Source organism: Chlamydotis macqueenii, chromosome 1, assembly GCF_036417535.1.
Source record: "Chlamydotis macqueenii isolate bChlMac1 chromosome 1, bChlMac1.mat, whole genome shotgun sequence".
Classification (NCBI taxonomy): Eukaryota; Metazoa; Chordata; class Aves; order Otidiformes; family Otididae; genus Chlamydotis; species Chlamydotis macqueenii.
The window spans coordinates 60,455,095-60,480,950 of record NC_141556.1 but is presented as its reverse complement, the minus strand read 5'-3'; the positions used below and the strand labels follow the sequence as shown (position 1 = coordinate 60,480,950).

The following is a 25,856-nucleotide window of genomic DNA, read 5'->3' as shown; positions in this document are numbered from 1 at the left end:
AAATTTTGCTGGTAAAGCGAAAAACCAAAACAATATTGCTAAATGCTGAGAAACAAATATGCTATGGGAATTGAATTTGCATACTAAAGCTAGAATGACCCACTCTTTAAAGGAAAAAAAAAAAAAGAAATTAAGATCCTAAAAGAAATACTATTAAAATTAACCGTACTGTGCTCTTCTAATGAGTGGTCTATGCCAAGCAGTATCTCTTTGATGGTACCGAGTGTCCTTTCCCTCATCATCTTCTTTTTTCTAGAGCCGCCATATTTAAGCAGCTAATTCAAGATTTGAAATCCTTTCCAAATGCAAATTCAGAGCTACCATAACATCCCTCATATCAAAGCTACCAGAAATCTCTCAGGTGCAAATTCTGGGCTAGTCCAACAGCTTATTAGGAAAGCATGACAGGATCAGACTCAGAGAATCAAGTTTTAGCACTGAATATAAGTTTTGTGGAGGATCATAAAGATGGAGTGAACATGTGCTCAACTTGTGTTATGGAAGCATTCATATGACAGCACCTGCTGTCAGACATCAAATCACTCTGACATTGGCTACAACTTTGTTATTTGTCTTCCAATTTAATGAAAGGAATGAGCACTACTGCTGTATTTCCAAACTGGAGCTCCTCCCACAGCTTCAGGAGTCTCTCAGCAGATCAAGATGCTCTTGATCTGCTGACTGAAAGTGTCTTGCATCTCCAAAAGCTATGTTTCTTTACTCTCAATAAGGCTAAAAATCAATAAGACTTAATATTTCTTCCATATTTTCCCCCTAACCCGTATGCCTATCAGAGGGGCTTTCAGGTCACGTACTCCTCTCATGCCACCTTTGGAATGGTTCTGTTCCCTATCTAGCACATAAGAAGGAGTTTCTATAAAGCATGCTGTCTGTGCTCTGCAAAAGCCTTGGCCCCTGAGAATCCCTGGTCACTCAAATTCCATAGCCTCAGTAGGTATGAAACTGAGTTCTACTCCAAAAGAGGATGCCTACGTCTTCATCAGTGTTAACAACCCCAAGGATTACAGCATACAGAGGACTCATTCTCATTTGATCTAATGAAGAGGGGAGGTATAAATAGACAAACTACAAGCCTTTTTTCCCCCCCTCTTTTTTCATTGAAATGTTTCCAGGTTTTAGAATATTTCTGATCAACTCATTTGCAATAAAGACTTGTGCTTTTCAGGGATCAAACCAGCCCTCAACAGTCTGAGCAATCAGGGAGCTGAAATAACAACAGAAGGGCCAGTCCAGAGGGTTTGTACCTCTGCTTATTGCTAAACTAAAGGAGCAGCTGCACACACAGCAGAGGTCTGCCAACAAGTAACTTTAGGATGCTTTTTTTAAAAATAGTAATAATAAAAAAAAAGGAAGTCCATTATTTTCCTGCCCTGCAATACAGTCAGTTTTATTAACTCTGAAGAGAGCCACTTTTACCAGAAGGAATGAAAATTGGAAGCCCAATATGTTACTGCAATGTTTTACTACTGAATCCATGCTTGTTAATAATACATAAACTATTGCACAGTCTATTTTGCTGTAGAAATCATTAGCATTATCAGTTTCTCTTAACCCCATATCTTTTTGTTTGTTTGTTTAAATTTAAAACAATCTGCTTTATAAAATATGCATCTCTATACATCAGGTACCATTATTATGGAATTGCAGTGAAAGAAAACTCCCAGTATTATGATGTGATGTATTCTAAAAAAGGAGCAGCCTGGGTCAACGAAACAGGAAAAAAAGAAGTAACGAAACAGACAGTGGCGTATTCACCACGATCCAAACTGGGAACATTACTGCCAGAGTTTCCAAATGTCAAAGATCTAAATCTGCCAGCCAGTCTGCCAGAGGACAAGGTAACACTTTGGAAATCTTTTCTCAGCTTGTCTTGGTTTTTTTTTTCCCTGCTCTGGATGAAAGCGGTATCTAAAATATAAAAGCTTTAAATTAAAGTAAGTTTAATAATGCTTTGGCTTTATTTATGGGGGACTTAATTACTTCATATAATAGAAAGAAATATCTTCTCGTAAAATAGGCAGTTGATACTATCAGCTGTACAGTATTTCTAAAACTGGTGTACACTTTTTAAAAAAGTTACATTACATACAGCAGGTGAGATTGGAGGTAACTGTTTTTGCAATGTGTTATAGCTCTTTAGTCTGTGAACATATTTGATGTCAAACTGAAAAGCAGTTCTGATGCTTTCCTAAGCAGAGAGGGTCTTCCTGCATTTCTCATCCTTCTAGACTGGAAATTAAGAGAATCCTATCGCCACATATGACAAAAGTGCTCTAGCTGCTCTTGGCTGAGCTTGCTAGTTTTCTGATGCTATTCACATGTGTAATATCAATGTAAAGTGGACAAAAGAATAGGGTTTTATAGTGCTTTATGTCCTAATTAGGGCCACATTCTCGTCTTTGATCTCGCTGAGGCTTTTTGCTCCTCTTGCATTTGAAGAATCCCCATTGATATAGAAAAATCCATGAATTCAAAGGGAGAATTTATTTTTAAGAAGAAAACTCATCTTAAAGCTAATCTAACTAGACTCTAACCAATTTCATTATTTTTGCAATTGTGCATAGGTAAGATAAGAAAAAAAAAAATTGCTTTTTTTGTGCTCTGTATTCCAATAGTTTTAAAACCAGATTTCTTAAAGTAGAATGATCTTTTGTCTGTCTCCCTCTCATTCTTTTTCAGGTTTCTACCTTTATTATGATGTACAGAACGCACTGTCAGAGGATACTAGACACTGTAATAAGAGCAAACTTTGATGAGGTATGGTTGGAAACTACAGTTGTAGTTTGATGATACATAAGGTATTAATGGATCTGAGAGCTTATTTTGAATGTGATATTACAAACTTATGGTTTTGTGGTGGCCGATCCTTTTCATGAATAATGAACAATAGCTATACTTGAGTATATAATATGTGACCAATAGCATTAAATCTCACTTATAATACTGTGTGAGTTAGAGGAACAAAAGCAATGAGAATCGTTTTGTCTCTCCATTCTCCAGCACGATTAAGGTAGCAATATCCCCTTACAAGATGCTGGACAATACAGTTCTTACAACTCAAGAAATGTGTCCACCACCACTTTTCTAAGAGTTAAGTTGGGACTGAATTCTGTTTGAAGGAGTTACAGGGCACAAACCCAGGGCAGGTGCCACAGCCAAAATGATGGGCTCTGCTGGTCCGTTAACAATGCCAGAGGGCACTGGGGGGCCTACAACCTCCCAGACATCCCAGAAAGCTGTAGCTGAAGTCCCCAGTTGCTCAGTTGTACTGCAGCGCAGCTAGGAACACACACACTGCTCAGCAGTTGGTACAATCCATTAAGGATGTATAAGGTTTGTACCTGCTGCATATCTGACTGAATCTGAGGACTAGCTGGCAGTGCATGCAGACGGCTCCATAATTAGAGCCCAAAAATGAAACATTACTGGAATGCAAGCAGTTTTATATTACATGTGGAGAAGGCCTCTAGTTCAGGAAAACAAATCTGACTGCAGATATGCTGAGGGCCTGATTCCAGTATGACATCTAGGTCCTGGAAAAAATCAAAGGAAACAGGTCTTTTGACTCCATCTTCTGAACAATGGCAAGAAATTCCCTGCTTTATTTCCTCTCACTGTTCAATTCTCACACTCTTCTGGTTTAAAGCTTAGGCTCTTTTAAGTCATTGTACTGAGTCTAGATGTTTCCATGTGAGACAAATGTGACACATATTCAGGAAGTTTTGGTGATGAATCTCAGAATACCTTCTTAAGAGCAGGATGTTATATTTTGTTAGTGAATCTTTGTCAGGATCAATGGTGGGGAAGGAACTGAGCAGCAATAATATATAAATGGCAAATATTCTTGTACTGCACCTGGTGTGGTTACGTATTCCAGTTCAGATTGTATGCAAAAGGCTGTTACTTAAGAATGTCAGTGTTCTGATCCCTGTACAACTGATCATATCATTCATTTAATAATATCTTTATTTCCTAAATGAAAACTTTCAGAGGTATATTTCACTGTGTCTGCAATCTCCTCCCCATTTTCTTTTTTGTCTTTGTCCATTCTTTCTTCTATTTCCTTCATAGTGAAGGAGAGAAGAAATCCGAAAGTGTAGTGTTTCTTTCCAAAATTAAGACCGAATATATTATGCTACATTGATCCTGTAAACCATGTGCTATCCTTCTCTCTCTCCCTACGCCGAGTCGTAGATTGCATTCCTTTGTATACAGGGACAGAGAGCAAAGAGAGAGAAAGGCTTCACATGTGGAAGCCAAAGAGTTACACTCACCAGCCATTGACACACCATGGGTGTGTCTACTGTAGTAACGTAAAGACACCCTGTCGCCAACTGTAAAGACACCCTGTCGCCAACTCTTGAGTGTCTCCTTGCCCTTTGGTTGATTATCCCATTTTGTGCTGCGTTACAGTTGCCTGTCAAGTTAAGGAATATGCCTTGCCTCTCTTTTACACCATCAGTCCAGCTCGCAAATGAAACAAACACTATGTAAGCAGAGTCATTTAAGGAAAATAATACTTGTGGCCTTTGATTATTTTCACTTACACATTCCTGCTCTTTCTTGTGATTGCAGGTTCAAAGTTTTCTTCTGCACTTTTGGCAAGGGATGCCTCCTCATATGCTGCCCGTATTGGGTTCTTCAACTGTAGTGAATATAGTGGGAGTTTGTGATTCAATTTTGTACAAAGCAATTTCTGGAGTTTTGATGCCAACGGTACTACAAGCATTACCTGACAGGTCAGTATAGCTAGCAGCACTGACCACTTTTAGCTCATCTGTCTCTGTTTTACGTCTTTTCTTCAAGAAATGCACCGGTTCTCAGAAAGCTACTTGCTCCCACCCATTTCCTGACTTTAAATCACAGTGTCAATTCAAAGGAGTTGAAGAGCTGATGCGTTCCTGAAGAAATGTTCAGATTTTAACAAGGCTTGTATTGTGAAAAAGCTTATTTTTTATGTGATAAAGGATATCACCTTCTTCTTGGGTTATTAACATCAAGCCACGTCCCAGCTTTCAGGTAATGTCAGAAATCTGCAGGCTGCAGAGTGCCACCCTGTCTTAGGAGAATTTCAGACACTTTTCTGCTGGTCTGGGATAATAGTGTAACAGTATTCTGAATTACAGTGACAAGAGGAGCTGACTTGGCTGCTCTCTTTCTAAATACTCACATGCATATTCAAATACTGCAACCTGGGCATTGGTCTCTGTTTACACTCTAGGAACCCAACTGTTATTCTTCTTGCCAGGAGTATAAAATACGAAGATCGTGCTCGTGAAGTCTTGAACAAGCTGCTTTAATTTAAATACTATCCTATGAAGATCAGATGCAGGCTTATTTTAGGATCACTTTATTAATATTAAAAAGTATTTGCCTCCTTTGTTTCAAAACTAAATTCACTTCTCCATTCCATGTTGTAGATCTCAGCTGTTCTCTTTCTACTTGGAGCTCATTTGAGTCCAGTAAGTTTTGTTTATATAGGTAAAACAGGACAGAGGTCAGCAGTTCACTGCAAAAAGTATGATCACTGAGTGCAGTCAACCTGTTTCCCCCTTTGATTTTCCTAATATGAATATCAGGAAACTCTTTATCTAAATATATGTGTACACCTTTACTATTATTTGACTGATTTTTTGCTGAGCTTGAGTAATTTGTTAAGAATATTGCTTTAGGAGTTTATTATTGGCACTGTAATTTGGTCCTCAAAATTTTAAAACAGCTCTAATTATGGCACATGTTTTCTAGATGCTGTTCTGCTCTCCTGTGTGCTGTATGACTGTATGACTGCTAAAGTACAGGCAAAGTATTTTTTTCCACAAGAAACCTGTTATGAGCATGGGCTTTCCTTGATAAGATATGTACATTTTTACAGGCTTTGCCCCTCACCACCCCTCAAATCTATTTCATTGGAAGGATTAAACAGAACAGCAGTCCTTTTCTCAAGCTGCTTAGTTCTTTCATAGCAAATAAGGAGAGACTTGAGTGTGAATATAGACTTTTGTAATGCATATAAAGGGCCAGATTGTGGCTATTAAGCCATAGCCTGCACTGGAGGGGGGGAAGAAGGGTCTCACCCCAATGGAAGCTCCTGAAGGAAATCTTGCTGACTCAGCCAGAATCCTCTGAGGGACTTGCTGGGAACAAGTGTTGGGTCTGCAGAAAAAGCCATGTCTTAGTGGGTGCAGCAGTTGTCATCCATCCCATGTCCTGTTAGATGTCTGCATGGAGCAGAGAAGGCCTATGGCCATGTTTATTTTACCAGCTCTCTTCTCAGTGCAGTGTGTTAGGAGTACAAACAGAAAAACCTGCCTGGCTGAAAGAAGGAAAATTCCTTGCATCTTTCCTCTCTCTCATTTGTGTATCTCGAGTATTGCTACAGGCGGTGCAGCTCAGTCTGGCAGAACCAACTGTTGGGGTCCCCTGCACAACACCCTGCAACTTTTCCCAGAAACTGTCATTTTATCCTAAGCAATTCTGAGAAGGGCAGAATGAGCTGCCTACCACGTTTAGCAGGAAATGATGGAGCCATCAGGAAAGGGCAGAAAGGGAGAAGAGAGGAATCTCACTTGTCTGGGAAGGTTCCCGTCCTGTGCAGAGCTAAGCAGGCAGATCTTGCTCCGCCCTCACTTCCCCCACCCGTGTGGGCTTGGCCCACCATCATCACCCACTCACTGGCTTCAGCCTGCAGTGTATTTTGTTGTTGCTTCACTTGCACATCCCTGTGTGTATCTGTATAAAGGTGGGCACAGCTGAGCTGAAATCCAAAGCTTGATCTATTGTCTTCTTTAAACATTTATGATTTTATGTTTTTCTGTTTGCACAGAGTGGGAATGACTTTATTTCAAGCTAACAATACTGTTTGTAAGTGTCAAAGTAGTGCACTACAGAGACTTTCATTCTTTGTGAGGTTTTGAACATGGTGATATGTTTTCCTTTTCCTGCAAACCTTTTCAGATTTTTCTTCACACCTAAAAACCAAAATATGTCAGCAACTCTGCATAACAGTGAGTTGTAAATAGCCAACTCATAGTCTACATGTTCACAGATTTTATATTATAAAGCACAGAGTAAACATGTTCTGATGTAGTAATTTCTCTTTTCAGTTTGACGCAGGTGATCCGAAAATTTGCAAAGCAACTGGATGAGTGGCTGAAAGTAGCTCTTCATGATTTACCAGAAAACCTAAGAAATATCAAATTTGAATGTATGTATTGCCCAATCTCTCTCGTATTAACCTGGAATGTATATAGTGTTTATTGATTACAAATTAATTGGAAGTGAGACTAGTGTTCTTTTAGGATTTATAAATCTTGAATTTAGTATTATAAATCTCGTATTCGCTTACAGTGTCCACTTGTTCATGAGAACTAGTTTTAGTGAAATGAGGCACTGCTCAAAATGGGAAGAATTGCTTTTCCTTTCTTGTAGATTGTGATAAGAAATTAATTTTGTTGATAGTATGCAAACATTAGGGATTATATTAGGCAAAGGAAATTATTAAACAAACCTTTAGGCTAGCACAATTTGAATACAGCTTGAGGCCCTTGCTCAAAAAAGTGCCAGAGTTAAAAATGAAGGAGATCAAATTACCCTGTCACCACAGGAAAGGGCACTAGTCCTTTTCAGAAGTGCTTTGTAGATGCCTGCAGTGCACATCACCTATTGATAAAGCCTGCTTTATTTCACGGCTCTCAGTTCTTTGCCTTTCATGAGCACTAAATTCCACACCACAAAGTTAAAGGAAAAAAAAAAACCTAATTTAGGAGAAGGATTAACTATTTTGATCAGCATGGAAAATTACATGTATATTTTACTGAGGACGGTCAGATGTAAATTGGAACAACTAATTTTAGCATTTTTGTGTTGTTTACTAATTTATTTTAAAAATTACATGAAGTCAGAACCAAGAATATGTTCTACCACATCCCTGTCAGTTAAAAAATATTGAGAATCTGCAGCAGCATAATCCTTTCTGATCTTATAGGGAAAGAGAAAGAGACTGACAATACCCTTTCTAGTCATTCTCAATCTGTACTCTTTAACTGCCTCTGTGTACAGTAGAGGGAAAACCTATTCTGTGGCCACATCTAAGGACTGTTTGGATAGATCTGCAAGTCTTCGGTGATTTTAGTTTAAGGAAAAACTTGAATGCATCCTACCTTTTACATGAGTCTTTGTGGCTTCTGCAATTTTTTCCTCTGCATCAGAATTTGTGAGAGTGTGTGCAGCAAATGGAGGTACCGACAGAAGTAACTGCAAGTCTTGGTAAGGTTTGCGGTTCCCGAGTCACAGACTTCAGACAAAAGATGCACAATACAACATTTTAAAGTCCAAGTCTAGGAAATATCTTAATACAAGGTCCATATTGCTTCAAAAGAGCTAAAATAGGAACTGAGAACTGGCAGGGCCAGAACTCCAGGGCCATCTTACAGCATAGCATGTTAGTATATCTCTTTCAGAAACTTTGATCAAATTCTACCTGAAACTGATTTTAGCTCCTACTAGTCCAGTCAAGAAACTCCTCCAAAACTTGTCTGCATTAAGACTTAGCAACCTTTTCTAATTTCCACACATAATGTAGCTAGGGTTTTTTTATGCCCACTTGTTCTTGCACCTACATTTTTCTTCCTATTTAATAGCTCTTTCTGGTCTTCAGTTCCTTTGTGTATCAAGAGAAAATTTGCTATGCTGAGCAAGTGAAGCTTTTCCATTGTCCTCTACATTTCTCTTGTCATCTCATTATTCACAGCACCTATAAATCACTGCTTGTAATATGCCTCTGTAAAACTGATTGAACATCTAGATTTAAGGTTTTAGGTCAAGGTTTAAACAAAGTTAAAATGGGGCTATTTGAATGAAGTTTATGTAGCCACAATTGTATATAGGAAACTGGATATTTTTGGGGGGTCTTATTTACAGTTAGTATTTTTTGAAATAATTTTCTTTATTTAGCACAGTATGTAAATATTTATCTCTTTTTTCCTGTAGTGTCCAGAAGATTCTCACAAATACTCCGGCGACAGACATCACTAAATCATCTCTGCCAAGTAAATATTTCGGTTACCCAAGTTTACTGAATGCCATTTTTACTGACTTTTTAAATAATTTTATGAATTGTCAGGCTGGACTTCACCCAAAGTGGAAGAGATCATGTTAGCAGTTTGTTTCCAGTATTTATTGTGACCATCTTTACAAAATCAGAAAGTAATCAGCATAAAATGCTTTTCTAGACAAATGACAACCCCTGATCTTTAAATTCAGCAGGGAACTTTTCGGAAAACAAAATTACTATTTGATTTGAAGAGCTGGTTCATTTCCATGAAATAAATGAGAGGCATTCCTTTGATTTCAGGGTGGTTTGTATCAGGCCGATTGCAAATAAATAAAAATGTCTATATACCTGACAAAAAAATTCCAAGCCTAATTGTATATAATAAATCAAATGCAAAGTAGTAGAAAACAAAATGATTGAACCACTGAGGTTTTAAATAGAAATATGCTTGCAACCATAGCATGTGAATATAAAAAAAGTACTTTGAAGTGTTTGTTTTTCATCAGTTAGTTTAGATCACGATTACCTATCAAAAATTCATGAGGCCAAATTCTGTGTAGTATAAGAAGGGAGAGGATGCATCGAATTCATTAACATTTCACCCATTGGAGCAGATAGTTTGTTTTCCCTGTCACACTGAAAGCTCCACTTTTGGAAGGTGTATCCAACACCCCAGGTTAACCCTGTCAGTGGTGAAACCCACAGGAAGAAGCTCTGGTGAAAAAAAAAAACACTTGTGCAACACTTGTGGATTTCTTCCTCCATTATTTTAGTGGTGGAGGCAAAGTTGCCAACGCTACCTTTCCCCAAACCTGGTGGATCATCGCTGAACTTTTGAGGTCCATAGAGATTCAGAGGAAATCAAGATACAGATTTGATGTATCCTCTCCCTTCTTATACTACACAGAGACTACAACCTTCTGCATCAGACCTGGGATCAAACAGTTTACTTGCATGAAGGACTCTTCAAACACATAATTTCCTTGGGGAAGCTGATAACCTTAGTGTGGGTTATTATCTCTCTTTAACTTACAGAGATCTGGTGTATGTTATGTGACCATGACCTTGTGTCACTTCCTTTCCTCTCAGCTCATCCTCCCCATTATGAACAGCAGAACCCTGTCTCAACCAGGCAAGAAGCAGATCTGATGCAGAGGCAAATGAGCTTTAATATTTTTTTATGTTGCTGAGGGAAGAATGAGAGTCTTCATAGCGTAAGATTGCTCATTAGGATTTGTGGTGGGTGCAAGCAAAATACTTGCAGTCTATTAAAGTAGGCAAAATTACTTGGGAGTTCTCGGTGGTAGAGGGCCCTGTAACATCCATAAGATATTAAGTTCATGAGTAGGGGTCCATGGGGAGAATCAACATAGTGAGTTTAGCTAAGGAAGTGTGAAAGGGGAAGAAAGCCTGGTTTTTTACCTAATAAATCATGAACTAATGAATAGATTGGATTGGATTACAGGCATCAAGAACGGTGATCCACAGTGCAGACATCACATTTCAAATGCTGGAGGACTGGAGGAATGTGGACCTGAATAGTATTACCAAACAAACCCTCTATACTATGGAGGACTCACGGGAGGAACACAGAAAGCTCATCATACAATGTAAGAGCAGAACTCTCAAATAAAGGCAGGTGAACTTTGTTTCCTGTTGGAAACAAAGCTCAGTGAAAGTAACACTGGTTTTGCAGCCATTGGTTTGCTTGGAGCCTTAATATAAATATAGACATTTATCAAAATGTAAGGCAAAACCCTGTCAAGATCTTATGTTTTGAGGTCACTCTTCCGTTAACAAGTTTCTTTCTAGTATCCAGAACAGCCAATGGCACAAAACTTGCACCCAATTTCAGAAGGCTTTTTTTTTCCTATGAACTTGAGCAAACTAAATCAATGAGTTAGCCATTGAATCTGATAAAGTCCAGTGTCTCCAGCTGTAGAATTACATCAGAGTTGTCTTTTGAATGGCTTTGACACTAAAGTAGCTGTGTATTTGAGTCCCTTGTAAACTTTTACTTATAAAAGGCTCCATTTCACACAGTGTTTACATAAAGAAGATAATTTATGGGGTAAGCTTTCACCTTGAACTTTTATGCGTAAGAAGTCCCATATCAAGCAAGCTCATTGGCTATTTTAGGTTCTGCCTAGTATAGTGAAGGACATGAACTGAAAATTGACTTTGGAGGTGTTGGCAAATTGGTTTTAGAGTCAAAGATCTTTTGCAAATGTAAAATTTAACCTGCATTGTCCAGCAAGTGTGCATGTTTATAAGCTTAGGTGTAACCCTAAGCACACTGAGTTTGTCTTTCTGAGGCACCAGAGGTGACCAGCTTTATCTTTAGCATCGTTTATAACCTCACTTCCCTGTAAACCCACCTCGTGTATTGCTATCTCTCTCCTGAGGACCAGCAGTCGTCTTTTATCCAGAACCAGCCTTAACGGGGAGCAACCCGGGCAACTGCTTGTATGAGCCCTGCAAGGGTAGGTTCACTAGTGGGGTAACTCTTTCAGTGAGTGGCTGGGAAGAGGAGAGGTGACATCTTCATGTGCACACTGGACCCTACAATGTTGACTTTGACACTCATCCCACCATGTTAACACTAGAAGCCTTCCCAGTTTAGGGATGGGCCTTGCATTCTCTCTTAGCTCTGTTTTCCAGTGAGAGGTACTTGGTACTCTTTCCTCTCTGTCTTAGCCCTTGATTAATTTCCTTACATGACCCTCTTCCCTTTTGAGGAGATAGAAACTTGACATGGCAGCAGGGGAGGTAGCAAATAGTGAGACTGGAGACCAGAAGCTAGGTGCATGCTTCTGTCATCTGTTAAGTTTTCGATAGCTACCTGACATTCTCCCACTGGCCAATAAAGAAAGAGTTCTCAAAGTTATAATCCTTAGTATCAGCAGCAGTTTTGGGTTTTATTCAGAAAATCCTTACTATTTAGGAAAGTTTTTCATATATATACTAACTATTTAAATACTTAAGTGTAATAAAATCAAATGGAATTTTCCTAAATGCTAATGGATTTGAACATATTTTGCGTATTTTAGGCCCATATAGTCCACTAAACAATTACCCAGAAATGGTAATGTAATATGAATATTCATGAGATGGGATTTCACTGAGATTTGCAGATATGTATAGAGATTATTCTAGAACTTAGACTATTTCCCCCCCCCCATTTTGGATGTTTATTCTACTTGGCAAAAGATCTTTTCAAAGATCATACTCTCTATGACTCATATGACATGGAATTACGGCTTGCTTTCACATTCTTGGTATTAATAGTCAAGAAAGTACAATTTCCAGCTACTGTAACTGGAAAAAAAAATGTTTATAAGCACATAAGAAAGCTTAGAGAAAAATCACTGGGTATAAGAGAAGCTCTTACCCACTCTGCTATGGCAGCTGTCTCTGATATGGTTTCTTCTTTATTCCCTCTTTCTCAGATCCTGTTGAGATATTTTTAACAGTCACTAATGGCTAAACAGTTACATTTCTCAAATAGGTTGTTGTACACAGTTGCATTGCTCCAGCAGCAAATCAGGCAACTGATTTGTTTTTCCACTCTTGCTCCCTTCTTTGCACAGCATATGAATTACTTCATCTGTTGTATCAGGCAGTTTTTGTCCAGCCAAATACTCAGGTAAGGAGACAACATTTAGATTTCTCTGTGATCCTGCTCTGAATAAAGAGAGGTTGTCCATTCAATGAAACAGGATAAGAGCTGCCTAATCATTATTTCCCCTTTTCCTCAACTATGTTTCTGACCATCCCACCTTTGCAAGTCTAAGTTAAACAAAGTTAAAGTCAGGTGTGAAGCAAATGCGTTCCTGCTTGTCTTGCTGATCCCACTTAAAGACCAGGGAGCTTGTTCTTTGCGTTATTCTCAGACAGCCTCTCTGGCTCACTTCTCTAGCTATCATCTCCTAGCTTTGCCTCCTCCACCTTCCTTGCTATCTTTCCTATGGTGGGAAATTCCTTCCTCCTGTTATTTATAGTTAAGCATAAATGGAAATACACATTGAGATCATCCTGTAACACATCAGGTAGAAAGTATCTTTCTTCTTGACTTAGTGGGCCTTTTGTTTTATCTGAATTGAAGAATAGTTTCTTAAGGTGTCAAAGTGCATGATTCTTTGTCTTCCAGTCATTGTTCCTCATAGACTTCAGATTTGCAGTTTTAGCAGCTGCACTTGAATAACTTGATTTGTTTTACTTTCTATATTAAAATATGAATATGTGTACTTGGGAGAGGTTATAAAGTATTCAAGTTGCTTTTGGAAACTCTTCTTGATAAATTCAGTATAGCATTTATCCATTGGTAGCAATTTGTTTTGAAGATGAAGTTGTTTATGGAAAATCTTTGCGTGTGTGCCTAGCATTGCAAGTAGATGATTTGCAGCAGTTAAATCATGTTTTTGCAACAAAACTAAAGCATTATACAGTTGACAGCCCTATCAACAATACTCATCCACTTGGTGCTTAGAAAATTCTTTATGCATTTCTAAATCAATTTCATCCATGACCTTTTATCACCACCAGGGTCAAGGCCTAACTTCCTACTCTTCATGGAGAACACCATAAATGTTTTACTTCCGGGCACACCAAACAGCTGAAGCTCAATTCAAAAGATTAATATTAAACAATAGGTCCGGATTTGCTCACATTAAAATACCTCTTCCAATTACTCCATTACTTTCAGTAGAAACAAAAGACCAAGCAAACTTACTGGGTCAGCACCAGGAAAGATATATTTGTTATAGCTAAGTAATCTATTATAAAATCCACAGCAAACTCGTGATGTTATTGGCAGCTTTTCGTGATTTGTTTCTCTTTTGTTTGAAATGGAATCCAAGTACTGAGGAGGGCTATTTTTTCTTTGTCTGCCAGTGTATCAGGAGTTTGATCACCTTCTGGAGGAGCAGTCCCCCATTGAGTCGTATATCGAGTGGCTGGATTCCATGGTGGACAGATGTGTTGTAAAGGTTGGTAAGCAGGAGTAAGGACCTGAGTTACTGATGGACATTATGAGCTCTATTCAAGTCACAGATTTTTTTAGGAAAAATAGAAAATTTCACCAATTTTCATGCTCAGTATGAGAACTTCTTACATTCAGGATTCTGTTTTACTCTGCTCTTGTCTAGTCTATCCCAAGAGATTATATTCAAGAATGGAACAGGGTTAAGGTTTCCAATCAAATAAATATTTCAGGGATATGGAGAAATGAGTTCAGAGTCATCCTAACTACACAGTGGAAATAAAAAGCATAATCTAGTCTGGCCTTTTAAGATTTTATGAAAAGCCTGTTTAGGCTAGCTAATTCATTTCTATGCATTCAAATGGAAGGCTGAAAGTCTACATTACCATTCAGCCAAGGACACATTTATGTTGCCTTCTGAGCTGATTTGGGATACCAAGTACTTGTTTTTTATTTTATTTTAAGTGTGTGCAGAATCCTACTAACAAATCTTTTAAAAATATTTTCAAAAGTGATCAGGAATTAGCATAATTCTAGATAGAGTATGAAAGTATATGACTGACTATTTTAACTTGTGTCACTAACTATACTTTGTATTAGGATGTTCTATTAGAATTTCAACTCTCTGTTTCAGTTGTCAGAGCTAAGAAGTCTAAAAAAAAAAAAAAAAAAAAGAAGCTGCCGCTCTCTCTGCTGCAAGAGATCCATACAGAAAACAACAGATACTTCCCCAGATTACATGAAATGTGTTGATTGTTTTGGGGAACTTTTATTTTAGTCAGTGGAATGCAATTTGAAATTCAGACTATAACTGTTAGTTTTCATGAAGAACTTGAATTTTACTAGCTGATTGGATGAACTTAATTCTTTAACTCACATATAAATAAATTTTTGATGAGTTGATGCCTAAAGTGTTCTTTCTGGAAAGTATTTTTGCTAGTAAGATGACTGTGAATTCATCAAAATAAAAATATGAAGGAACAAAAAAAATTATATTCAAGAGTAAACTTTAATTGAAATGTTAATATACATTTTCAGTGTAGATCAAGCATTCTTAATTATAAATTGGTTCCTTGACTAGGAAGCAAGAATGAACATGTAAGTAATTAGGCTAAGATGAAGATCAGAGCAATTTTTTAGTAGTCTTTTCATCATTTAAAAAGGAAATGCAGTCTTGGTGTTGAATAATATGTTATGGTTTCATCTTTCTGAAGGTTGTATGTAGTTACAAGGTGGCTTTCTGTGAAAGGTTGTTTTTTAAAAAAAATTTAGCGTATATTTTAATGTGAAGGTAATAGTAAGTAGTTTTTCAATATAACAAAAGAAGATGAGTATGTACCTCATTCAGCAGCATTAGGCGGTAGAAATAAAAGTTTCTCCATGTGAGATATATCTGTTTTCTTGCAGGTAGCTGCCAAGAGACAAGGCTCTTTGAAGAAAGTAGCTCAGCAGTTCCTGCTGATGTGGTCCTGTTTTGGCACTCGAGTGATTCGGGACATGACTTTGCACAGTGCACCCAGCTTTGGTACTTTCATTTTGTTGTAATAATTGCATGCAAAAGTAAAAAAAAAAAAAAAAACCAAACTGTATCCTGGCTTGTAATGCACAGTTTAAGTGAAACCATAACTAGATTTCACATGTCCAGGGCTCTATTAAAAAAAAAGTTGGGGCTACTGACATTTGGAAATAATGCTCAGACAGATGTTTGTCTTCAAGATCTAGCCAAGGGAGCTGAAAACATTACTATTTCCTTCTGTTTGTTGTTAGCCAGTAGCTGGAGTTACCAGTCACAGGTCAACCGGAGGAGTTGATTACAGGAGCATTCACTAACGCACTTCAGTGCAAAGTGAGCCTGGTTACTCAAACCACTCTGACCACATGTTACACTGAGAGAGATGACTTTGCACTGAAGTGGATGAGAAGCTCTCCAATGAACCAGTTTGCCAGCTCTGCCTTCAAAGGACTTAGCATTTTAAACTAGTCTTTGCAAAATAAGCGTGTTTCTATACCCTGGACAGATTCTCTTTAATTCTATTAGAATTCACTCAGGGTGGGAAAATAGACTCTTACTTTTTAAAGGAAAAAGCATGTTGCTTTTCTATGCAGTTTCAAAGGGGGCTTTGCCTTAAATCCTGGGATACAAACAGTTCAGATTAAAATCTGTTAAAAGCAGGAATGGTCGAAAATGGACTACTGTGTCATGAGTGTGAACATTTGTAGTCACCTGGGACCTGATTTGGTGTGAGGGGTGGTTTTCATAAATGCACATTTCTCAGAATATATTAGTAGAAGATTAATAATGAATTTATGAAGGCATTGCATTGAACAACTGCAAGGTTTTCTGCCAGCTAAGCTTTGATATCCTTTATGCTTTCAGAACCATCTAATAGCATAAATTCAGATACTATCAGAGATGGGCACAATATGATCTGTATTTATATTTTAATCTGAAACTAGTTTCATTGGCTTCCCATTGTAAAGAGCTTTCCAAACAGATATTACTGAGTCACCATTAGATATGAGGATAGTGAGCATCCCCAAAATGATCATTATTTCCATCTGCTAGCTTGTGTTTTCAGCATCAGTATCCTCGTCACATCTATTTTCCACCTCCTCTAGGATTCATTTTCTCCTCGAGTCACTGCAACTTTTCTTTTGTTGCAGGCATAAAAGTAGCCAATGCTGCTTAACAGTATGCTTTCCCCCAGCGTTAAAAAATCCCTTTGTGTAAGTGTTGAGTAAATGCTGAATTTTGTTTTCTAGCACTTTGTGTTGCTACACTTCTCTCTGCAGATATAATCCCAGCCTGTGAAACACACTGGTACTCGACAAATGAAAAATCATGCTGCATTAGTGCAGTGTTTACACTGTTACAAGTCTTGAAATGCTGACACTAAAGTGCCCTCAAGGATACATTATTGCTACTGAGTTGCACATAACAATATTATTTTTATTCCTTTTCAGGATATGTTTGTAACCTAATCAAGCATCCTCTGTTTCAAAGCATCAATCACCAAAAGATCTTTAATCAAATGGGGATTCCCCAAATAGTTATTAGACCACCAGCTGTCTGGACGGTCTGTATAGTGATCCTCAGCTGTGATTTCTGACTTATTAACAGAAACATTTATGAATTTGCCTTGAGGCGAGTAAATGAGAGGTTTTAGAACTATTTGTTGATTCTAGTTTGGGACCTACTACAATATATTAGATCTACCAAAATAATTTATTTGTTGTCTCTATTATAAATTTGGCTCTTGATTTCCTCATTTTTGTGAACTTTAACGGCTCGGCTAATTTTGTGGAGTTTGATGGGTTTTTATCTTTTTAGTTCACTGAGTGTATCTGTGTGTACAAATGCATGATTCCACCTCTTATATGGACACACATCTTTGAACATGAATTTGATACGTTTGTATGTAACCACAGTCAGGGAAAGAATGTACTGGTCATAGTTGATGTGTTTTTCATGTGTACATGCTATTATAATTATAACTAGATCAATAACTGCTTTTCAATTTGGTAGCCAAAGCAAGAGTTTTTTAAAAAGAAAAAAAAAAAATCATCGTGCTCAGTGTGAAGCTGAGGTAGTTGAGGTAGTTCAGGGTTTTAATCAAATTCATAAATCTTTATTTTTAAAAAAGTAAAATCAATGAGAATTATTTTGCTTCTGCCACATTTTTGTGCTTAGACCACAGCTGCCTGCCTCAGCAGAGTCTTCAAGCAGTGTTAATCACTGCTAGGATAAGACCTCTAACCAAAAGGCTAGAGTATTTGTCCTGTGGGAGGGTTTTCTCATCTTTTCTGTGTGTTTCACTTTGTACAAACCACATAACTGTTTGCTGAGCTGCAGAGATCTGCTGCAGCCTGCTAGGTGACAAGCGTTGCTTCAGTCCCTATTCTAACCCTCATTTACAGAGTGGTGTTTCCCGTGCCCAGGTGCAACTCCAGTGGAGGCAGGAGAAGATCTGAGCCTTCAGGTTTTCAAAGGGGAGAATGATACCAAAACTCATATGCTCATCCTATCAGATAGAAGCCTGGGCTATCCCTACCTTGTTTCCTCCAAAATGTCCCCAATGTTACTTACCCATACACACAAATTTATAGTCATTTATATTAATGATGCTACTCTTTCACTGCAAGACCATTTGACACATTGTTCATGAATAAGAGTTGAGCAAGTTCCAGGAGAATAACCCCTAAATGTAAACGGCTCAGAGCTAGAAGGCAGAAACTCTTCTGTGCCTAATTTAACACAGTTCCTTCTAGCTTTTCATAATAATATAAGCATTTAAGCATTCTTAAGCAGAGTTCTGTGGAGAGAAACAAAGATTGATTTACTATTAGAAATATTTACATCTATATACCTTTGTTCTTAACTTAGATAAAAAGTTTTGCATTTTTACTGCATTGGAAACTGTTTCAGTGGAGTGAATTTTAATGATTTTTTTTCCACTTCAAGCAATATAGAGACTCAGATGCTCACAGTGTAATTTTTTAAAAAGTAAAATAATGTGTTGAATGATGGGATTTTTCCTATATACAGGACAGTATATTTTAATATTTGAAATATATGATACAGAAATCTGATTGGAGGAAGTTGGAATACCTGGCACTGGACTGTCTAGTACAGAGATTTGATTCTGCAAAGCTTCTAAGCATGGTGACATGGGCAGGTTAAAACAATCCCTGGCAGAAAAAAAACCCCTCTCTTGCTCCCTCTCCCTTTTTCTGTCTGCCTGCCTGCCTACCTCCCTCCTTCCTGTCTATGCATATCAAAGGCACAGTTGGTGGCAGTGTTTGGGTAATGCATCCAGTGTATAACCTAACTAATTAGTAATAGAAGCTCCACGATTTTCTCCAGATTTGGAAACCTCACTGTTGTTTTGCTACTTACACATAATTGCTGAATCTGTTAATAGCTGCTGATACTTACTGTACATTAGCTGGCTAATCATTGCTATGATTTCTGTTAACTCCTGAAAATTAGAGCCAAATACTGTTTAATATTGTAACTACAGTTTCTTGAATGATTTCTTACCTCTTCCTAAAGAAGTGTATGGTTTATCAGCCACAGCTGGATCCTTTTCAGTACTTAAAGATATACTTCAAAGAACAAAACAGTTTCATGTGAAAAACAGGAGATTGCAAACTCAGAATAAATTATTGCACATGGTGCTGAATAAGCTATTCACTGTGTCACTGAAATGTGTGCCCTGATACTGATTTCACTCTATAGCTTACACTTCATTCGACTCATTTAAAAATGTAGAAATTTTGCATTCACTCAGTACCAACAACTTGTTTGTCTAGTGTCTTTCACGCAAATTCTGGGCTCAAAAACTCTATACAAAGTTTAAAAATACACAGTGGGAGAAATAATAGGAGAGGAAGAGAGAAATTCAAAAGAGTGACAAGGGCACTGGAGTGTTTTTAAATGCTGCATTCAGTATTGCCAACCCCAAGTATTCAAAAGAAAGCATTAGACCCCCCCAAAACAAAGACATTTTCAAAAAATATCAAATCTGAGTTCTTGTTTGCTTGCTAGCATTTCAGTGTTTAGGGTTCACACTGGCAAACACTTTTAATAAACTACAAGCAACTTTCCTTATTTATTTTTTTTAATTAAAGCTGAACAAGGATTTTGATGGGAAACACGAAATACTCTGAACTTTTTAGCACCACATGAAGTTTGACAGCATTTAGGCCTGATTTTCTTGGAAATACTTATCAGTAGTAACTGCACTAGGGTGAATAGAAACTTTCCACTGAAAAACTGTAGCCAGAAGAAGAGCGAGCATTTTGTAGAGATTCTTGATAATCTAGGTTTCCACTGGGGAAATTCTAGGACTTTAACAAAGTGATCAGCCAGATCTGCTATCTTTATTGTACTGGTAAATTTAATAGGATTTTATTTAACAAGACTTTTAGCCCAAAAGATCTCTAAAACAAAATCTCTGCAGCAGTTAAGTGAAGATCTGCACTATTTGCCCTTGCAAGGCTGAGGAAACCTGTTACCATTTTGCTTTGCTTAGATAGGTGAATGTTTCAGGTTCACCAACAGCCAAAGATTTCCTCCCCAAAGCAAAGGTGTTGCAACCACGTATGTCCTTTTTCTTGCTACCTTGCCCAAGAACACAAAGGCGCATGTTCACCTCCCAGTGTCTGTGCTCGGCTTGTATCAGTGACAACAGAAGCCATGCAGGCATGGAGTGAGAGAATGAAACACAAAGATCATCCAGGTCACGAAGAAAAAGAATGTGCTCAGAGTTGCTTTGAAAGCTGAATTGCCAGCTACAATCATATAAGGATACAAATCGTCTAAGGGTTTTTCAAACCACTTCTTCTGCCCTTCAACAGTAAGTTGGAGTAGGAGTGTTATGCTTTGTTGTGGTAAAAGCTAGTATCCCAAGATAAACCTAACTTTCCTGTAAAGAAACCAATCATTATGAAATTTGATTGAATTTTAAACTTGTTGCATCTTTTTCCCATGGAAATATTTTTCCTCAAAATGTATTAATGGAATTTTGAAAGGAACACATCTAGATGAGGTGGTTTTGTTGTTTTTTTTTTTCAGCTGGAGGTAGCTGATCTCTATTTGTCTCTCAGCTGGTGACCTTTCTCTGGTTCAAGCCAGCTGCTGGACTGGCTATTGTTTTAACCTGACTGCATTTGCACTTACCAGAGTTATTTAATGACTTATATGAACATGTTTCAAATATTCTATGCAAGTCTAAATAAACACAGGAGCTTTAAAAAAAAAAAGGTATTGTCTGATCAAATCCTGTCTGGAGCTATTACAAGCACTCTGTGTCATGGAGTCTATCGTGTAAACTGACCAAACTCCATCTTGATACTTGTCATTCTTCCCCTGCAGAGGAATGTTATTCCTTTCAGGAGGACACTACACAATGTCTCAGTGCTGATGCTTTGCTTCTCTAATTTTCCCCTGAAATGCATTTATGCTGTCTTCTTACACATCTATTTTTGTGGCTATGTGTGCTGTAGGGCAAACATTTCTTCACCATCCCTAACACATATCCTTCTTTATAAATTATGGGAAACAACTCACTTCCTTTCTGCAAAATGAAGCCAGCTGTGCATTTTTAGTAATTTAAAATCTGTTATCTATTCCCCGCATCCTCCTGGTAGTCTTCTCCATACCAGTTTCAACTTGTACTCATTTTTCTTGAACATGAATGACTAGAGTTACATGCAGTATTCTAAGTGAGGTTTCACCAGTGCCTTGTGCAATAGTATTAATACTTCTGTTTCCACAGAGGAAGTATATAAATCAGAGGATGATGTAAAACTCTAAGGGCAGAACTTACAGTGTGCTATTAAACTTCATTTCCATTACTCTAGTCCATAGCATCATCCAGTTCTTTCTCCTAACAAAATTAGCAAGTACTCAAATCTTACTTGAGGATTTGTGGCAGATAGCTATCCATATAATCCCCTTTTACTATTAATTTTCAAGTGGTTTTTGACTCCATCCCCCACATTTTCTTTTGTCCATGCTCTTCCCTTAAGTCCTTTAACCCTTAAGTTTTTCACATTCCTCTCATGGCAGTGACGTTCCTGTCAAAGGCATCTTCAGAGGTAAGAACAGAACCAGGCTAAGTCCATCAAGTCCCAGCTCTCAGCTAGGCAGCCTCCTTGCACCCTAAACCACCATAATTGGTTGTATAAGCCAGTATAAATCCAGAAGTGAACAGAGTTTGCTAGTCCCCAGTTTTATTTTGACCTCTCTTGTCTTGAGTAAGAGATACTAACAGTGGCAGTAGTATATGGAGGCAGCCCTACTCAATACTGTTTGTGTTGAATACAGCAATCATTGGTTTAATGAGTGTGTTGAGATGGTCAATGGCTTTTTTGTTTGTTCACTTTATTACCAGGGTCTTTTCACCTTATTCACTTGATGTTCGATGACTATGTATTGTACCTGCTAGAATCACTCCATTGTCAGGAGAGAGCTAATGAGTTAATGAGGGCAATGAAAGGAGAAGGAAGCACAGGTGAGTCTTTTTTTTTATTAGTTGTTAGTTGTTTTATTCCACTGGATTCACTATTTTCTATATTAGGACATTTCTTTATCCTCATCTAACCCAGTGAGGCTTACCTAGGAGCAAAGTGTTTTTCAGTTCCATCATGATTTGAAATAAGTCATTTGTGAGAGCAGTATCTCCTCTGAAAGAGGCCTGCCTGGTTCATGATGTAACCCTGGGTGCTTGAACCCGTTCCTAAGCACAGACTTAAAGTTTCAGTAAGATATTTTTGTGCTGAGCCTTTTACCTCCGTTTGTCTAAGCCACTATTGTCTTTCAGTGAACCCCGTCTTGATTGTCTCTCTCACCCTGGTTTAACACTAAATAATTCACTGATATTAATGGATTTTACAAGTCTAAATAAGAGGGAGAGATGGGAGAAGTGAGCAAAGACAAAACCCCAAGCTATCACTTCTGATATGCTTATGTTCTAAGTGCCTGTACAAAAGCAGATTCTGAGTCCTGCTCTACTCACTCCACACTGACTCACCAGAGCAGAAGCAAACAGAGATTGCCTTTAGTCTCTCTGCTCAGAGCAACCGCTTGTAATGAGGGATCCTCAGTAATCTGCCTTCCTTGCATCTCTTATTAATTTTGGCAAGTTAAACCCCTCTGTCACCTTTGTAAAGTTCCACTCTTCATTTTAGCTGTGGCTTAATTTGTCACCCTGTAGATTTATGGGAAAAATATTTCAGTAACATCTTCTACATGTTGAAAGACCTGTTCATTGCCCTGCCATAGCCTCTTGCTTTTTTTGACAAACAAGTTGCTTATCCTTCCATACTTTCCACATAGCTTCAGCAGTTAGAACTATCCAGAGTCAATGAAGAGAGAAGGTCATGACTGTCATGACCAAAAGCCGCTGCAATCTCCTGGAGATTCTTGTTTCTTTCCAATGTCTCTAGAAGGAGTAGGAGTGCCTGACTCAGACTGGACTCCTTATTTTGTATATCTAATAGTATATCAGCAGAATACAAACCTTAAGCTGTCTGTGCATGAGTTTCCTATCTATACAACAGGAAAAATAGCACTTTCTTTTAAAAGGTCTTATGAAGGTGCACTGAAGGCTGTAATGCTAAATGTTATAGAAGTACTTCTTTCAAAGATTTATGATGCCTGCTATGCATTTCTTGAAATCCAGCCTACAGAACTTAAGTGCTTGCATCTTTTTTTTTTTTTTTTTAGTTTTCCAGTGTTCTTTGAGTCTACCTTTAACTATGTTTAATGATTTTTCTCTCATCTTACAGCAGAAATACGGGAAGAAATTATTCTGAGTGAACCAGCTCCTCCAACTCCCTCCCCAGTGCCGTTCTCCCCAGCTAAATCTGCCACCTCAGTGGAAGTGCCCTCTGCCCCCTCGCCTGTCAGCAATCAGTCCCCAGAGTATGGTGGCATAGCAGCTACAACAGGTAGGTAGGCTTATGGCAGCTGAATCTGCTGAAAGATGGCTTTTGCACTTAGTCACCTGAAATTGAGCCTGAGAACATCATGTGCTGGCTTTCAAGAGATGAGAAGCCCTCCCAAACAGAAATCTGTCTAAAGTATCAGTTATGTCTTCTGACTATAGCCAAACATGATGTGCAGTCTAATAGGGAAAAGATCTGATGTTTGGATATTTTATATACTTCAGAGAAATGTGCCAGATATTTTAAGGTTTAGTGAGGTTTTCGAAATCCCAAACCACTAATGGTTCAGGAATTCCTAATGGGTAAAATGGGAATTGGATATCTTTCAACATATTTGAGACCCAAATATGTTTAAAAAGCTGTGCAAGTTTCTCTTGGGAATGTTTTACACATCGTTGATAACTTTCATCTTTCAATATTAGAGACTAGGAATTGCATGTCTGAAGCCTATTTTCAGTTGCATACTCTGTTATGGCAACTCATGAGGTGGTTAGACTCTGGTGGGCCCACAGATTAAAAATGTATGACTTAAGGTATTCAAGTTGTGGGCAGGATTATCAGAAAACAGTAAGCACAAAACTGCCTTCTTGTTTGGTCTATATAAATGGGCCACCATCCTCTGTACTCTAATGTAAAACTCGCTCATTGCCTTTTGGATGTGAGCAGGATGTGAGCAGTTTGTCTGATGATTAAAAGACACTGTTTTTCTTAACTCATGGGAAAAAAAGAGGGAGAAATGTGAATGACTTTCAGAAGGCGTTCCAGGCAATGAAATGCCAGCTTTGCTTCTCCTCAGTGAAATGGGTGTATAATTGGAATGTGGAAACTATCATTTTTGTGATGTACTAGAAAAGTTACAAAACCTTCTTGAAAGAATGTTGGAAAGTGATGATTTACCACACTGGAGAATTTGGCAGCGGCTAAAGGACTAATAAATCTTTCTGACAAATGTTTTTCATGTTTTCAAAGGTGCCGCGGGGAAGCACAATGCATAGCTGTAGTGGAAAGAGATTTAAGAACATTTGTCCCTACATCGAAACTTAAGGTTTTCTCACTGTTGGAGACAATACTGTATTTAGGAGGGAAATAGGATTATATTACTCCCAGAACAGTTAGACAAGAGACATATGATTCCTAGACATGGCAGGTGAGCACACTGCTTTGGATCAGGCAACACTGCTGGTGGTGTATATGTTTGAGTCTTGAAAAATTTATTTTGTAGCTGACTTGCTCTGTAGACATTGTGGCCCAATGGGATTGTTGTGATGTTATAACCAGAAATTAGTATGATGCAGAACTGTACCCAGAAATAAAAGACTGAGAAGTAGGGAACTATATGCTCTCCAGTGGCATTGACTTGTGTTTAGGCTGCAGAGACTATAACTCTATGTGACTATTGTACATATTAACCCAAAGCTTATTCCATATTAATATAGTAGACTGTTTGTCTGCTAGCTGAGTTTCCACCCTCAGCTTACTTGACTTACGTCCTTGCCTTAGGTGCGGATCTGGGCAGGCCTGGGAACTGCATGGATCTTACATATTCCTCCTGAATGCCACCAGTAATGCAAGGGAATGGGCTCACACAAACATTACAAATGCAATTCCTTTTTGTTCTCATGTTGTTTATTATTTATTATAGTCTGTTTTATTCCCTCACTCTATTTTTTTTTGTGTCCTGGTAAGGCCAAGGTCTCCTAGTGTGAAGTTTCAAGCCAGAAACAGGATCATTTGGGAATGATGGTTGAAGGACCTGCTCCCACAGTACAGGCAGTAGAACTTGACCTAGTTGTTTCCATAGCAGAACTTCTTAGGGAAGAAAGCTATTTCTGATTATTTTAGCTCTTTCTTTTTTTCCAGCTTTTAATTTTTAGGTTTGTTTGTTTGTTTGTTTGTTTGTTTTTTTGGTTGAATTGGATTTTATTCTTACAGTCTGGTGCAGTCTCACTTTTGCAAGTGTGAAAATTGTTTTTGCCTAGCACAAGCCAAATTTGTCAATGCAAGCAGTGGCCTCCTTAAGATTAAATATAAGTATGTGGCTATTTCCTGGTCTTAATTTGGGCCATTAGTAATATCTCCATTTCCCATGTTCATAATGTAGATGAACTGACACCTATTTAGTTTGCTAACCTTTGCAAGGTTCATTCACACAAAGTAATACAAAATAACAACCATGTTTCAGCTATAGCAAGTTGCTATACTTTAAAATAAGAGTGCTGAAGATGTATTACATGTAATCAAACTATTCCATATACAAATCTGTGGCAGTAATATATAGAATACTTTGGAACAGGAACCTCTGTTCTGGAGAGAGGCATTTAAAGTACACTTTATTGATTTTCTTATGTA

At 38.0% G+C, this 25,856-nt stretch overlaps 1 protein-coding gene across 1 annotated transcript in view; it reads left to right on the top strand.

Annotated features, from left to right (window-relative positions):
- The window catches only part of RFX4 (regulatory factor X4), an 86,818-nt gene that overhangs the window by 44,442 nt on the left and 16,520 nt on the right, over positions 1-25,856 (top strand). Inside the window, exons 6-15 of the mRNA XM_086740140.1 lie at positions 1,646-1,859; positions 2,701-2,778; positions 4,597-4,760; positions 7,125-7,225; positions 9,010-9,068; positions 10,539-10,683; positions 13,967-14,061; positions 15,462-15,579; positions 21,953-22,072; positions 23,349-23,510. Of these exons, the coding sequence (XP_086596266.1) occupies positions 1,646-1,859; positions 2,701-2,778; positions 4,597-4,760; positions 7,125-7,225; positions 9,010-9,068; positions 10,539-10,683; positions 13,967-14,061; positions 15,462-15,579; positions 21,953-22,072; positions 23,349-23,510 (1,256 nt within the window). The remainder of the gene's footprint in view (positions 1-1,645; positions 1,860-2,700; positions 2,779-4,596; positions 4,761-7,124; positions 7,226-9,009; positions 9,069-10,538; positions 10,684-13,966; positions 14,062-15,461; positions 15,580-21,952; positions 22,073-23,348; positions 23,511-25,856) is intronic.